Source organism: Peromyscus maniculatus, chromosome 20 (genome assembly GCF_049852395.1).
Source record: "Peromyscus maniculatus bairdii isolate BWxNUB_F1_BW_parent chromosome 20, HU_Pman_BW_mat_3.1, whole genome shotgun sequence".
NCBI lineage: Eukaryota > Metazoa > Chordata > Mammalia > Rodentia > Cricetidae > Peromyscus > Peromyscus maniculatus.
In genome coordinates, this window is record NC_134871.1 from 33,574,700 (window position 1) to 33,592,329 (window position 17,630).

Consider the following 17,630-nt stretch of genomic DNA (forward strand, 5'->3'; position numbering starts at 1 on the left):
GCTTATAGACTGTTTACCTTATTTACGTGAAGCCTTAGTCCTTAGGTTATTTCGGTAGATAAGAGTTATAGATTTATAGTCGCCTATGCCTGTCATCTCTATAGTTACGTTAGTTAGGTTATCCAGATTTACAGATACATAGGTCAGATGGGTAGGTAATCTTCAAACATTTCATAGACCTAAGAGAATATGGCATTTAAATAACTTAGAATTCTGTTGACGTGAGACACAATTGCTCCTGGCTGCACCAATTGATCCCGAGAGAATGTTGGGCTTCTAAGACATTTCCATTTGGAAGTTTGTCTTTTTGGCACAAAATGGCCTACTGGGCAAAGAACTGCCCTTGCCTTGATGGCTGACAGTACAAATGCAATGCTGTCCTTTCTGGACAAGTGGGACACAAGGAAAGTGACCACTGTACTCTGCCAAGACAGGGTAAGATAGTCTTTCAGAAATCCTGCTTCTGAAAATGGTCTGTCAGATACTCTAGGCCTGTAGCCAATTTGAATGCACCGATAATGCTGAGAAACATTAGGTGACTGTCCAGGCTGCCAGCTGTCTTGGTCTACTCTTGCAAGATTCCCGAAAGTTGCTTGCATCCATCTACCATTTCTCAGGTACCATTATGTTCCTTCTCAGGTCTTTGATGGGACTGAAGACTAGCAGTTATAGTTACAACTTAGTATGTATAATATCTTAGATATAACATATTAAGTATTAGATTCAGGTTCTTTAGGATAGGATACCTTTGAATGATCTTTATAACATGCCGTTTACCTATGCTCTATACTTCGCTAGATTTCAGTATGTGTTTCTTGCTTGATATGGTATGCATTGGTTGTAGTTACATCTTATCTAGGTCATTATCCCTCATTATTTCTGGACAATATTTGATAACCATTCCTTTGTATATAGTCTTGTATTAGTTTAGAACCTTCTTATTTAGACAAAAAGGGGGAGATGTAGTGGGTAGCCATTCCACCTTGGATCTGGAAGTTCCAACCCCCATTGAGACTCTGGCAACTGTCACACCTACGAGGTGGGGTGAGAGGAGGCACCTGGGGACCCGAGAGCTGGATGGGCCAACGCTCTCTCTGTGCTCTCTCTCGGTGCCGGGACGCTGAACAGTGAAGGTGGACTGTGCAGAGCTCTGGAGAACACCGCTGGACTGCATTACACCTTCCCCAGACCCTGCGACCTACCCATTACTTAATTTGTGAGTTACGCCATTAAATAAATATCCTTTAAACTACGTGGAGTGGCCAAAATAATTTCTCCAATAAGGATGCTTGCAAAAAGTACTAAGTAATCACACTATTAACTACCTACCTAAAAATACCCCCAATTTATTTCTGACCCATTCCAAAATGACTGGCACCAGCACCTTTTACCAAAAACAATTGAAAAAGCACACAAATAAGTAAAAGTAACATTTATTTTGTTTTATATAGAGGAAAATATTTAAATCTTTAGCCAACTGTTTGAGGAGTTTTGACAGATATCAGCATCCTTATTCATGGACATGGCTATTACACCCCTAAACTCACAACAGCAATGGCTACCTAAACAAGACCAAGAGAACACAGGTTCACCAACATTCCATCACAGATAGAGGAGCATCATATAAGGTAGCCCCTCCCTAAGACACTGTTGGCAGTTAATGCTGCTGGGGGGAGAAGAGTTACATTCTTTAGCAGTGTAGCCTATGGAAAGTCACCCTTACTCAAGCTAATGATCCCACACTCATGCAAATAATCCTAATTCAATGCAAAAGAGCATCAGAATAAAAGTTGACTGAGAAGTTGTGGAGAAGGGGCATAATGAGATGGATTAGAAAAAGGAAAATGGGGGGAGGTGAATATGATCAAAACATATTATTCGTAAAATTGTGAATGAATAGTAAAATCAAAAGAAAAACCCTCAGCATCCTTATTCCCACCACCCTAGAACAGGCACAGAAAACACCACTCTTGTGTGTGCCATGGTGCCACATCTCTAATGTCTCCAGGACTCAGCATGGACTGAGCTGGGGCCAGGCCTTGAGGAAGATTTAGGCGTCTACAAGTTGCTGCAATAATGACAGACTCCCATAAAGGGCAGACAGAGGCATCTTGGCCTCCAGATCCCAAGTTGACCTGGAATTATTCAGCTCCATCTTCAGACCACACTCCTTCAGCAATTCATAAGTAATGGCCAAACCCTCACCCTGGAGTGGAGCAAGAAGCTGAGGCTGGAGAGTGAAGGGGATGTTCCAGGGATACTTGAAGTTCGGCTGCAGGATGCTCTTTACCTAGAAGAAAAACTCTCAGATTGGGCAGACCAGGCTCTGACACCAGTATGAAAAACCTGTCCTAGAAGTGACGAACCACACAGGATAATGAACTAAGCAAGACCTGAATCACTGTGCATTGGTACCTCAGCTACAACATGGTAATTATAAAGCCTGTGCTGCACACGAGTGCCATCTGTGTGTGTGTGTGTGTGTGTGTGTGTGTGTGTGTGTGTGTGTGTGTGGGCACACAAGTATGCATATGGCTAGGCAACTTTTGTATTTACAGATAAATATATGGGGAGAGAAAAGGCAATTTGCAAGTGATAACTGTAAACAAAAAAAAGGGTATAACTGACATTCATCCCCTTAAGTTCCTACATAGATGCCTTCTTAGGTGGCTAATTTAGATCTAGTAGGCCTGGCCTCTGGGGCTGCCATAAATACAGACTCTCCTGACAGGATCAAACCCAACCTGCCTGATCCCCAGAGGGAGAAGGCAACCAGGGGCATTCCCAACTCCTCTACTTGTGGAAACTATATTTCTTTCTTCTAGAATGTTCTTCCTCTTCCTGCTTTCCTCTCTCCCCTTCTCTGGATTGCTATGCTTTGGGGTTTCTTACCAGCTCTCGTTGCTGGAAGAGGAGCCTCTTCTCCATAGACTGGGCCAGCAGACTGAGTTGGGTATCACTCAGCACTGAAGGAAAGGACATGTGAGGAAACAGAAAGACAGCCTCAATATTTTCCTCTCAATATGAACTAGGACACCCAACGAGAGGAGAACTCTGGGACAAAGGAATATGACCCATTGGATTTGAAGGTCAAGCTCACAGTCTCTAGAAAGCTTTTCTGCCCTTCAGACAGCTCCAGAATCATGAGACATGATCCAGAGCCTGACAATCTAGAGCATGAGGCAGGAATCATCTTCTACCAAGGATGTGTGAAGAGAATTTTGACTGCTCACTTTCTACACCTCAGCCTCCTTCTGTGGTACATGGACTGTTATCATCCTAGGCCTTACTTACCTCATAGAAAATGGTGACCTGAGAATGATCATGATAATTCAAGAGCCTTGGGGAGGTGGATCTAAAAGAGCCCTCTGAGAAACAACACCAGGACTCTCCCACACTTCCCTCAAATCGTTCTTACCCATTAGGGCTTGAAGGAGATAAAGAATGAGGTTCTTTAGGTCAATCCATGGAGGTCTTGAGTCCTGTCGCAGCACATCTAGGATCATACCACCTGGGCCATCCATATGCCCCAACTGATCCAATTCCAGCTAGAGGAGACAGGTGTTCTCTTAATAACAGCGTTCCCAGTTATGTGGACTGGATGGCTTTATACATGCTGAACAAGTCCTCTACCATGAAGTGCAGCCTGGTTCCTTTTTCCCTTTATTTTTCTCTTTTGTGTGACAGGGTCTCAGGCTGTTGCCCATGCCAGCTTTGAACTCACTATATAGCCCAGAAAGGCCTTGAACTTGTAACTCTTCTGCAAGTAGCTTCAGCTTCCCATATCTGACTCAAAACCATTGTTGTGTAATGTTCCTGTGTCCACTGGAGTTGAGCAAGGTGTGGGCTATAGGTTCTGCTTCCCCCAGGGGCATCCTGAGCAGATTTCAGGGGCCACACTCTCTAGCTCTCATCATAGTGCATGGATCCAGATTCTCCAATCTTTGACATCTTTCTCAGTCTCCTGGGCATCATGTGCATCCCTGCTCCCTCATGTATCTTGGCACCCCCATCACCCAAACTGACCCTTCGGCTTCATCATCTCTAGGCAGCTATGGAATTCTCACCATGTTCATCAGGTCATACAGAATCTTCCTGTCACTGAGCATGGGCAGGAGGCTAGAGAACATGACATCTTGAACATCCTTTGAAAGCATGGACAGTTCTCCTGTTTTCCTGGAAACCTCATCTTGTAGGCAATTGAAATCTGCTCATAGACAGCAACAGCAATCAGAGAGTGAGAGAAATTCTTCATTAAATATCCCTGGGATGCTAAGCCCTTCCCAATCAGTACCATTTCCAGTGGTTAAAAGTGTCTCCATTGATACCTGACTGAGCCCATGAGGCAACTATCATAAAGGTAGAAAGAACTGCAGAGCAGGCAGTGTCAGCACTCTGGAAGGAAAGGACACAGTACTGGGAGTAGAGATGAAAATTCTGAAAACTAGTGTCACAAGTGGGAGAAAAATGACCACGTGTTCATGTCTGGGATAGGTCAAGAAGGAAATATAGTGTTAAACTTCAGAGATGACAGTCCTCCATGTTTCAGGATCAGTTTCCATGTGTGATAAATGGGGACAAGGTAAGGAGTCAATGAGTATGTGTTTGTCAGCACCTGGCATGTAAGAGCTACCCTTAGGAATAAGTATCTCTATCATCTATGAAGAACTAGCCCAGCATGCATTGGAGGATATTCTGGTTCTGCCAAGTGTCCTATGGGTGATCCGTGAGTGGAGTGTGAGAGGATGCCATAGGGGAAGCTCCATAGACATGGGCACTTTCATCCAATCATCTCACATTGCCCATGCTGGAGTAATGCCTGCTTCCTATGAAGTCTTCAGTGAACATTAGTGCATCCAGTTGCACATGTGTGAGTTGAACTAACTAAAAATGTGAAAGTAGACCTCAGTTTTCTGAGCTCCAAAGAAAGTTCTCATTTGAGTTCCTAGCCTGTGGTTTTCTGATAGAAGCCCAGATTTCCTTAAAACAAACAAAACAAAACACTCACCTAGATGGAAGGGTTCCTCTATCCTTCCTAGAAAGAGAAGCACAAGCTTTCCTCATGCTCACTTTGCTCAGGACACACACCCTGTGTCTCTCCTACCATCTCCTCCTGCCCCATTCCCAGTCTATGGTTCCTCCACACCAGCCTTCCATGATCTTTCCCATCCCACAGGAACCAGAGCCAGGGCTAGGGCTGAGTACCGGAGCATCCATCACCCAGATCTCCACAACAACCCCACCAGACACACACTCACCAATTGGAGAGATGTAATGTATCGTTCTGACTAGAAAGAGAAAATACATTGCCCACCCTGGAATTAGTATTCATATTACTATTACTTCCCCTGTGTCCCAGACATTTCTCTATCCTCTACCCCCATCCCTGTGCAGAAGACCAGGTCCCAGGCCTTGGGCAAAGAAAATCAGGTGGGATTTTGTTATTCAGTTGTCAACATGAGGGAACAGGTCTGAATCTCACAGCCCCAGAATGCTTCACTCACCTAGATGTCCTCCAGAACGTGGCACTGGAGAGCGAAAGAGAAGGATTCACTCACCAAGACTCACCCTCTGCACCCCTCCCCTTACCTCAGACTTCTCCAATGCCTCCATCCACCCTTGTTTTTCACCTTGGAATTCTACTCTCATGGGAAATTTCCTATGATAATGCATCCCCAGGTAGATCCTGTCCAACAAAGACATACTTATCTCAAATATTTCCTCAGATGATTTGCAACTCCATTCTAAGTCAGCGAGGGCACTTTTCAACCTAGGACGCATATGAAGCATACCTAGAAAGGTTTTCTTCTTAGCTTTAGCAGAAAGCAGAATGGCTGAATGGAAAATAAACCCAGTTAGGAGAGATGCAGTTACACTGGCTACAGCAGTTCCCACACCCCAATTTGGGACGCTCAGGTCAAACCCCAAGGATGATGTCAACCTAAGCACTAGCCTCTGTGACCTGTGAATCAGATCCTTTGACAGGTGCCCTGAAACTTGCATTTTATTCTATTGAATTATGTTGTTTCTTTAGTGTGTGCATGCCACAGAGCACATACAGAGGTCAGAGGAAAACTCTGGAAGTCAGTTATCTACTTCCAACATGTGGGACCTGGAGGTGGAACTCAAGGCATCAGGCCTGGCAACAAGCACCTTTACCAGCCAATCCATCTCACCAGCCTGAAACTTGCATTTTAAATAAGTACTTTAGGCGACCACCACGCCCTCTGACATTCAAGAATTACCCCATAAGGGCTGGAGAGCAAGATCAGTGCTGCTCATACAAAGGACGGCACCCAAGTATCAGCGCCCACTTCTGGCCTTTTGAGGCATTGCATGTACATGGTTCCCTTACATGCAGGCAAAACACAACTACCCATAAAATAGAAATTCACAAATAAATACTCCGTGAGTTAAAGCACATGGGCTTCTGCTGCCCTGTCACATAGGTTTCTTGTTAGCCTTAAGTTACTACCTGGCCCTTCCTTATCCACTCTATCTGGCAATCTTGCATTGTTTTGTATTATATCCATACAGATATGCTGAGGTCTGAAACTTGTATACAAACACAGTTCAAGCATTTGACACATGAAATGAGCCAGGGGAGAAAAATGACAGCATTTAACATGGGAACTAAACAAACAAAAAAAAGCAAACTTCTGAGAGTGTCTTCAAGTCACATTCTGAGCAGTAGGGGGCCAGCAGGGCATCTTGTTTACACAAACAGGCACCAAGGAGGGCAATGTGCTGATTGGCAAGTACAATTTTAGTTCTCATAATAGACCAAAAAGAAATAATTGCCATATCACTGGCCAGCAGCTTCAGAGAAAACTGGCCTTCTCACATGTAAACAGCCCCAAACTGTCTTGACTCCTTGGGTTCACCAAGCTCTTTGCCTGACCTGACAACACTCTCTGCACCTTCAGGAACCCTCACCCCAGAATCCCCTCCCATGATCACCTCCTCTCTCACACTTCCCCCCTCTAGTCAGCTCCCCTAAAGCCCTCTACATGTGACATCATTTCTCTCCTTCCATGCAGGACCTTGACTGGCTAGAGATGGATGACTAGAGATGCCTGGGATTAGGCCTGGACTTCAAACTGCTACAGACACCTCCATTTGAGCACCCCAAGTTGGATCCCTTCCCACACAAGAGGCTATAGCTACAGCTAACAGTATTAGAGCTTGGCCATGCTCAGACGTGGCTAAGGATGGTGGGACATGTGCCTGGGACAGTCAGCAGTGTTCCTCCTAGTCCATCGTCAGGAGAGAAGAGGAGGTTCAGGTCTTTGGACAACCCACCCCCACTTGGCCCCCACGTCTGCTCACCACAAGTGTTATTCTCAATGACCAATTGCTTCTTCTTGTAGGCCACCACTGAACCCTTTGGGATAGCCACAGATTCCGTTCTCTCCCTTTGCCACTCTCCCTTGGCTTCACCCTGGGGAGACAAAACATTCCTGGGGGTTATAGCTCCTTGTCTTATAAAAATTATGTTTACTTTTAATCAAGGCAACATATGCCTGTAATTTAAAAGTCAAATAAACCTAAAAAGCTCATGAGAAAATACTAAAAGTCTCTCACTTCCCTTCCTCCAGGTCCCCATGTCCAGCTACTGCTTCTCCCCCTTGTATGACAATGTTCACCTACATTGATATTTGGGAGGAGGTGTGCCTGGAGAGGCCTGACAACTGAACCCAGAGCACCATAAATGCCAGGTTGGTATTTACCACTGAGCCATACAACCTGTTTGTGATATTTTGATTGTGTTCTGACAAACAAAGCTTGCCTAGAGATCAGAGGGCAGAGCTAGTCACTAGTTAACAATAAAGGGCAGGCAATGGTGGCACACACCTTTAATCCCAGCACTTGAGAAGAGGAAGCAGGAAGATGCAGAGTTCAAGGCCACCCTGGGCTACTCCAGATTGAACCAGTCTGAAAGAAAAATAGATCTGGGTGGTGGTACACTCCTTTAGTCCCAGCACTAAGGAGGTGGAGACAGGAATATAAGGCAGGTGGAGAAGAGGATCTCAGCCGCATTTGGTCTGAGGATTTGTTGAGGTAAGAAGTCTCTATTGGCTGCTGCTCTGCTTCTCTGACTTTCTAGCTTTTACCCTTTATAGCTGATTCCAGGTTTTTATTATAAGTCTAATTAGGATCCAATTTCAACAGCTGGCCCTATTACAATATCTTCATTTTTCCAAACTAGGTGTATGGTTTATTGTCTCCCTCTGAGTTGAGGGTTTCATTCTCCTACTTGGCTCTCAGTGTTTACTGCTCCACCCTTATTCGTATCTGGGTTTCTGTGTAGGTGCATACTCTTTGTCAGCTGTTGGGTGAGACTGCTTCTCCTCATCCCAGATCTTGTCTCTACCAGACAGTGTGATGCCTTCTGTCTTATTTGTCCTGTTACTGATTACCTTCTGGGGAGCTGAGAGGTACATGCCTGAGAACTTAGATACCTAAAGACATCTTTAACTTGCATTTAGTTCACATTTTGAAGGAGATGTAGTTCTAAGATGGAATTCCTTGGAATTTAAATTGTTTTCCTTTTTAATGTACAATTTCTTTTTCTTAAATATTGTTTAACATTTGAGAATTTCATATATATATACATATATATTCATATACATATACATATTCATATGTGTGTATAAATATATATTATTCTGGTCAAACCCACAAACCTCATTAACTCATTTTCAGCTCCTCCGTTATCCAATCCCCATCACTTTTCCCTCCCATCTTCCTGTGATCTTTTTGTATTTTAATTTTTATTAAACCCATGAAGTCCCCTTAGTGCTGCCAGAATACATTATACATACAAACATATATATGAAATTCTCAAACATTAAATAATATTTAATATGTGACTTGGTCTTTCTCTCTTACAGTTTTCAATATACTTCCTTTGTTCTGTACATTTAGTGTTTCAACTTTTACATGATGTGAAGAGCTTCTTATTCTATCTAGTTAGTGTTCTACATGCCTCTTGCATCTCAATAGGCATCTCTTTCCTTAGATTTGGAACATTTTCTTCCATGATTTTGTCAAAAATATCTTCTGTGCCTTTGTCTTGGGTCTCTTCTCCTTCTTCTATACCTATGATTTATAGATTTGTTTTTTTAATAGTGTCCCAGCACTAGTCCCAGCTAGAGTCATCAGAGGAAGGAGCCTCAGCTGAGAAAATGCCTCCTAGAGATCTGACTGTAAGGCATTTTCTCACTTAGTGATCAATGAGGGAGGGCCCAGCTGGTAGTGGGTGATGCCATCCCTGGGCTGTTGATCCTGGTTTCCATAAGAAGGTAGGCTAAACCACTGCCAGCAGACCAAAGTGGGATCAACCTTGTGGATTCCTGAGAGCCTTCCCAGCACCCAGCCTCTTCCTATTCCCATGATGTTCTTATCTATCACGGTATCTTCCTCCTTGCCCTCCCACTCTGTCCCTGTTCCAGCTTGACCCTCCCATTTCCCTTTGTTCTCATCCCCCACTCCTTGCCCTCTGCCACCACCCCCCACTGCTACACACACACACACACACACACACACACACACACACACACACACAGTCCACTCATGTAGATCTCATCCACTTCTCCTTCACGGGGTGGGGGAGGGTCATCCATGTATCCCTCCTAAGGTCTTTTCCTGTTAGCTAGTCTCTGGTCTACTCTGGTGACCAGCCTAGCAAATAACCTAGCTGTCATCATAGAACCTTTGTCCAGTGACGGATGGAGGCAGATACAGAGATCCACGGCCAGACACCAGGCTGAGTTCCAGGAACCCAACTAATGAGAGAGAGGAGAGATACTGCAGGCGAGGGACATCAAGATCATGATGGGAGGATGTACAGAGATGACAGACCACACTAGTGGAAACCCATGAACTGTGGACTGGTGGCTGTGGAGCCTCCATGGGACAGGACTAGGACCTCTGGACACGGAAGACGGTTGTTTGGCTTGAACTATTTGGGGGGCACCCAGGCAGGGGGATTGGGATCTGTCCCTGGTGCACGGGTAGAATTCTGGGAATCCGGTGCCTGTGGTGTGACACCTTGCACAGCCTTGGTACAGTGGGAAAGGGCTTGGACCTGCCTAGGCTCAGTGAGCTGGGCTCTGCTGACTCCCCATGGGAGACCTCTATTTGGGGGATGTGGGTTTGCAGGGTGACTTGGGAAAGAGGGCTGGGGGGTGGAAGGAGGAAGGAGGGGCTCTGTGGATAGCATGAGGAGTGGGTAGCGAATTTCTTAATAAAGAAAAATAAAATTTAAAAAAAGAAGAAGAAAGTCATGAGAAGCAAGCCAGTAGGCAGCTCCCCTCAATGGCCTCTGCATCAGCTCCTGCCTCTAGTATCCTGTCCTATTTGAGTTCCTGTTCTGACTTCCTTCAGTAATGAACAGCAATGCGATAAACACTTCATCCCTAACTTGCTTTTTGGTCATGGTGCTTTGTAGAAGTAACAGAAGCCCTAACTAAGACATTATGTTTATGGGGTTTGTCGTCAGGTATGATTGATCAAATTCCTGTTTCTTGACTTCAAGCTCTTTCACTTGATCCATTCTGTTGCTGAGACTTTCCACTAAGTCTCTTAACTTCCTGAATTTTTTCCATTTCAAGTTTATTTCAATTTGGGTTTTCTTTAAAATTTTTCTTTATCAAATTCCTTATTTCATTCAACTGGTTTTTTTTAGTGTTCATCCTGGCATTTATTCATATCTTTTTGAGGCATTTCAACATATTTATAATTGGTGTTTGAAATCATTGTGTGTCATCTATAGTTTCTTTTCTCCTGGGAACATTACTGAAGGAGTACTAGTTTTTCAAGGAGACTCATTATTGGGGTTTGGGGGGGGTTGGGGGGTGTGGAGAGGGGGTTATTTTGTTTTGTTTGTTTTTGGAGTGTGTGTGTGTGTGTGTTGTTTATGTTTTTGCAGTTGGTCCTAGGCAACTGGAGTTAGGTTGCTGGTAGTGTTTTTAGTATGGCTATCTGCCAATATCCATATTTGTTTGTTGTATTGGCAATTTTGCCTATTTGCTATTAACCCAATTATCAGTTTTTGGACTGCCTGAATGATTTTTAAGATTTGGTGTTGAAACCACTCAGTGTTGATGTGAAAATGGAGTATCAGAAGTGGTCTTAGTTCAGCTAGAGCTAGGTGCAGCTTCTGAACACAGGAACAAACCTTCCTTGAGTTAGCAGGGACTCACTGTAAACATTCAGAAGTCTGTGGAAGTCTTCCATAGTTCTGCTGTGGCCCTTAGGTGCCAGGAGCTGGAATCAATGAGTTCTCATGCTCCAATGCATAGTTGTACAACCGTGGTCACACGGAATTCTCAAACTCAGTGGGTCATAGACCAAAAGAAAAAGACTTGAAAGGGGGAAAGGGATCTGAAAGGAGGAGGGTGGGTTGCTGAGTGTGGCAGGAAGGTAAGAAAGACCAGGGCAAGAGTAATCAGAATGCATGATATATATGTATGAAATTGTCAAAAATAAATTTAATTAAACTACTTAAAGATTACAGAAAGGAGAAGATAGATAATATTCCATATTTAATCAAATAAATTAATTTTATGCTAATTTTTAAATATGCTTGTTTGAGGTGAGTAGATTGTGTAAATCACATGTGCTTAAATGCATTTAAATCTTGCCCATTCAAGTACTTCTTATCAAAGTCAGGCATAGTGGATGTACCTGTAATCATACATCATTTGGAAAGTAGAAACAGCCAGGCGGTGGTACTTAATCCCAGCACACCTTTAATCCAAGCACACCATTAATTACAGCACTCAAGAGGCAGAGCCAGGTGGATCTCTGTGAGTTCTAGGTCAGCCTGGTCTACAGAGTGAGTTCCAGGACAGTCAGGACTATTCCGCAAAGAAACTCTATCTCAGAAAAAAGAAGAAGGAGGAGGAGGAGGAGGAGGAGGAGGAGGAGGAGGAGGAGGAGGAGGAGGAGGAAAGGAAGGAAGGAAGGAAGGAAGGAAGGAAGGAAGGAAGGAAGGAAGGAAGGAAGAGAAAGAAAGAAAGAAAGAAAGAAAGAAAGAAAGAAAGAAAGAAAGAAAGAAAGAAAGAAAGAAAGAAAGAAAGAAAGAAAGAAAGAGAAAGTAGATACAGGAAGATCAGGAGTTCAGGGTCAGCCTCAGCTCCATAGCCAATTTGAAGACAGTCTAGGCTATATAAGACCTTATCTCAAAAAATATTTGTTATCAAATAATCATAGAATGTAGATTAACAGCTGCAGTTTAATTGGGGTATTCCTATGTTTTTCTAGCCATGAAACTTGGTGTGCAAATAATACAGAATGCTCACATTTCTATTTCTGCAGCAAACTATCATTTACTCAAAACAAAACGTGGTACCAAGCAATTATGTCTATTTTGGAATTTATCAATATTTGCTAACCCTATGTATTAAAGCATTATAAATGAGGTCATTAGAGGGCATAAGAACTGAGCTCAATGACTAACCCTGCCCCTCACTGGTCCAGGGAGAGCTAGCACACACACACACACACACACACACACACACACACACACACACACACACGCTCACCAGAGAGCTGACCCTGCCCCTCACTGACTTGTCCCATCATGGGAGTGCTGCTCCCCGCACCCAATTTTGGGAAAGCTAGTTTCACCCCAAACCATGGGTGTGGGAGAACTGTCTTCACTCATCACCTGAAGAGGGTGGTCCCAACAGCCCTTATTGACCGACTCAGCTAAAACCTGGCCCACTGGGGCTGAATTGACACTCCTCAACATCTCCCCCATCTATGACCTACTGGAGCTCATGAAGAGACTGGTCCTTTGTAACTGTATCCACAAGGAGCTTCATGACTCTGGGCAAATGGAGGATATCTGACAGGAATTTCAGTGAGGGGCCAGTATTGATGCTGTACCAGAAGCCAGAGGCCTTGAACCTGACCAGAAACACACTACACAATGAACATTTGCAAGTAAAGTTGTTTGGAGTATGCTGTATGATACACCACAGCTCCCAATGCCACTAAGATAGATGAAAAGGTGATGGAGAGTGGAAAAGATGGAAGAGCAAAGAGATTTTTTGTTGTTTCATTTCATTTATTTGCATTTTTGTTTGTTTTTGGTTTTGTTTAATTAATATTCTTATTTGTGTTTTTTATATTTTATTTTTTATCTTTATTATATCTTTTTAAGTTTTCCTTTTGGGGGATGCTACAAGGATGAAGGGGATTTGGAGGTACAGGGAAATGAATTAGATTTGGATGCATTATGTGAAATTCTGAAATAATCAAAAAAAACATCATGCTTAAAAAAAGAATGCAATCTAACGTCAGGATTTAGCAATATATTACATATGAATAGAGGAAAATAATGGCCCCACCCTCTGACCCCTAGAAACTGGTCCCCAGAAGCCCTTGAGAAGCAAGGGTGCACTGGCTGCAATGGATGTTTTCTTTGCAACCCTGTCCCATACCTTGACAACCTGGGGGATGCCCACTTTTCCTGAAAGTTCTACACTGCTACTCCCTTCCAGCACAGCATCCTTGGTCACTTCAAAGGCCTCTGTCACCACATACAGGTCCTTTATTCCCATCCTGCAATCCTCCACAAATGATGGCTCCCGATCCAGAAGTTTCCTAAAGGTGTAAAATGAGAATGAAAAAATCCAAATGGCTAATTTCATAGAAACAGAGAACAAATCACGAGAGACAGAAAAAATCCCAAACAGAAAATGTGAGCCAGCCTTTAAGAGCTAAAGAGATTGAGTCAGCTTCAGGATGGAATGTGGTTCAGTCTATAAAGTGATGGCCAGGCAAGCATGAGGACATGAATCAGATTACTCAGGAGCCACATTACAGCCCAATGTGGTTATAGTTGACTACATGCTACCTGTGCTTGAACTCGGCTAAGACAGTAGACAGTAAATGTTCTTGTCATAACAATAACAGTTCCTGAGTTGGCAGGATGGCTCAGCACATAGAGGTGGTTGCTGACCTTAGTTTGATTCCCAGACATACACAGCAAAGGGAGAGATCTGACTCCTGCACTTGTCCTCTGACTTCCACATGTAAGCCATGGCATGAGGGTGCACACATATGCACACACACACACACACACACACACACACACACACACACACATGCAGAGAGAGAGAGAGAGAGAGAGAGAGAGAGAGAGAGAGAGAGAGAGAATATAAATAAATGTAATAAAGAAATATTTGAAATAATGGTTACCAGATGGAGTGATAATACATTACTGGCTTATACTTATATGCCTATCTGACACCAAAATGCTGCACATAAAACATGCATTTCTACTTCTAATTTATATCACAAAAGAGATGTGGTAGAAAATCATTGTAATGGGTTGTCTGAACTTGAGTTCCCTTCTATTTCCAAAAGTTACCTCTGTTTTCAAAGTCTCCGTAAATAACTGCCCAATCCATATTTGTGTTATCTCCTAATATTAAATCCCCCACTGTGTTACCTTAGCCCTTTGAAAACAATTACATATGAAGTATAGAATTTCAGGAAATTTCTAGAAAAAAGAACTTAGCAATATTTGAGTAGCAATTACGGTATGTGGCATCTTTTGACACTGTTTGCATCACAGACTATACAGAATGCTTGGTTTACAATGTCATTTGACACCACCTTACTCTTTACATTTGGAAAATCTGACATTTTGGTGAACTGGAAACTTTCTCTGATAGCATCCGCTGTATCAGTGTAGTGGTTAAATACAAACAACTGAATTCGTAACGATGTTTATATAACACAAGCCGACAGCTTAGTGGCTAGCAGTGTTTGCCTTTGCATGATACTCAGATGAGTTTAAATAGTGGTTCTATTCCTCCATGTCTGTGTGATGGATGAATTACTTCATTTCCCTCAATCACTATTTCTCCACCTGTATTTTGGACATGATAATGTTATAGTGGCTCATGGAAAATGAAATAAAAATATAAAGTTAAAAAAAGAGATGTGTTAGAGGTCAACTAAGTCCCAAAGTGCTGGGGTATTAAAGTGATTATTACAGTTTTCATCAAATTTTAATCAATATTCTACCCATTTACTTCTATGATTCTTTCCTCACTACATGCCCATCCTCCGTACAATGAACAGAAACTTCTACCACATCAGAACCTTTGTCTGTGTGTCTTGTTTTTCTGTCTCCATCACATTAATAGAACAGTAAAGGTAATTCTGTATTAATGAGTATTATTAGGGAATGCTATGCCATTATTTCAGAGACTTGTAAAAAAAAAAAAGTAAAATAATGTGAGTTGTCATAAAACCTGCTTGATGCCTCTGTGCCTGTAGCAACACATCCTGAAACATTGCTGACCTATCCTTTCACCTGTTTTGAAGACTTTCCAGTTTTGAATCTGGGATGCTAGTACACCGGACCTCGATGTCGTATACACAGGACTGACCAAACCCGGTTGACGCACTTCCTTCCACAATGGCATTGACACCTGCGTTAGCCTTTAGTTTCCAGGATAGATTGTGTTTCAGGGGGATGGGAGATGACACTTCAGGCGCTGAAGAAAAAAAGGAACTGAAGTTTAGCCAAGAATTCACTGTGGAACAGCTGCTCTGGAGAATGGGAAATACAAGGCCAGTTCCCCTCCTCAATTAAACCTTAGTCAAGAAGCTACCTAATAATTATATGCATAGTATATAATAATAATTAATATCTGAAATATGAATTACTACAGAGGGCAAATTCCAGAACCAATGAAAACGTAGTCTTAATCCTAAAAAAGAATAGCATCATTTGGCAGTGTCTAGGAGTCCCCTGAGATCATCTTTTCAAGAACAAAATTAAGCCATGGGGAAGATAGCTGAAAAAGAATACCTAGGACCAGCAGACAGATTGACCTCAGTCTGGATCCTAGTTCTACTAGTTTGAACTGTGTGACTTCGAACAAGTTGTTTTAGGAACCTCAATTACTTTTTTGTAACGTGGATATCATATCTCCTTCTAAAGAGGCTCTTGGAAGCATGATATGACCAGATGCCAGGATGGGCCCAGAAAATGAGTGGTTTCCTAAAGGACCTTCCTTGTCTTTTGCCTTTAAGCAGGATGGCTCATTAGCTACCTTGTCTGCACACCGCATAGGTTCTGGGAAGCAGCACCACTGAAAATACTGATTTTCACACTTCTCTGCCCCTTGGCTGACCATACCTGGGACTGGACAATTTGGTTCTAAGATTTGCAGGATGGAGTATCCAACTGGAGTATCTTCAGATTTCCAAAACAGTGACTGAGGATTCTTCTGCAGTATCTCAAACTGGCGGAACTTCATCGCATCTGACAGACATTTGACAGGATTCAGATCTCTTCCTTGAAGTTTCTTGACCACATCCTTGCAAACCCAGGCAAATGAGTAGGGCATGTTGCTAGTATCAGACAGAAGGCAGTGCAAAGTTTAGTTGAGAAAAGAAAGAGTATAATTGATTCACAGTGATTCCTGGTATTTTTCATAAACCACCCAAGGGTGAGAGAGCCCCCAAGTGAGCACACAGCAGAGATATACACATCCAAGTTATCCTTGAACTATTCCAAATAGGCAAAATATAGACTCAGCCTAGATGCACATCAAAAGATAAATGAAGGCAGAAGCTGGAGGGATGGCTTATAGGTTAACAAACAGCACTGTCTGTTCTTCCAGAAGGCCCAAGTTCAATTTCCACCATTTATATAGCAGCTCACAATCATCTGTAATCTCAATTTCAGGGGATCCTATGCCTTCCTCTGACTTCCTCAGGAACCAGGCATATATGTAGTGTAACTCTATTCATGCAAAACATACATATACATGAAAATAATTAATAATTAATTTTTAAAAAGATTAATAGAGAAAGAAAATGTGGTATACATGCATGGTTAAGTTTTATTCAGCCATAAACCATAAAATTACACTAGGTACTGAATGGAATTCAGGACCATCATCCCAAATGAAATAGACTAAGCACAGAGATATAGATATTGTATGCCTCTCTCATACACACATACTACATTTTATGTATATAAATATACACAAACATATACAAGGATATGTACATATGTTTATGTATATATACATAAATATATACACATAAAATATATAGAGTATGTAATATACACATAATACAGAGTATGAGATGAGAAAGGAAAAATTTTCAGTGAGATGGGGCTGTGGAGATAAGCCAGGAGAACTAGAAAACTTAATGGGGTAAACATGAACAAAGCATATACTGGGCAAGTCTACTACAATGAAACCATTATTTCATACTAATTTAAAAATAACAATAAATACCAAAAGAAATAAATGTGCCAATGACTTGGATAATACCATCAGTTCCTTGCCTAGTAGATTAGAATCCTTCCCTGGCATGAATAAGGACCTGGGTTCAAGACCCAGTACTATCAAAAAGAAATATAAACAACCAAATAGACAATGAAAACACAATGTCACCACTTACCATACAAATGTTAACCAAAATCACAAAGAGATACTATATCTGTCAGGATGCTATTACCAAAAAGTATAAAGGCAATAATTGTCAATATTAAGGTTTAAAAAAAATGGAACCCTGTACACAGTGGGAATGTAAAATATTATCTTCTCTGTCAGAATATGTCAACAAGTTGACTGGATATA

At 42.3% G+C, this 17,630-nt stretch overlaps 1 protein-coding gene across 1 annotated transcript; it reads right to left on the minus strand.

Annotated features, from left to right (window-relative positions):
• Positions 1 to 1,417: 1,417 nt before the first annotated feature.
• LOC102913709 (gasdermin-C-like) lies at positions 1,418 to 16,382 on the minus strand. Its single transcript, XM_076555679.1, has 9 exons — positions 16,172 to 16,382; positions 15,341 to 15,524; positions 13,455 to 13,617; positions 7,330 to 7,441; positions 5,590 to 5,834; positions 4,068 to 4,211; positions 3,419 to 3,548; positions 2,893 to 2,966; positions 1,418 to 2,290 (listed from the first exon to the last, which is right to left on the minus strand). The coding sequence occupies exons 1-9, from the start codon at positions 16,380 to 16,382 to the stop codon at positions 2,051 to 2,053; spliced, it is 1,503 nt and encodes a 500-aa protein (XP_076411794.1). The 3' UTR covers positions 1,418 to 2,050.
• Positions 16,383 to 17,630: the final 1,248 nt, after the last annotated feature.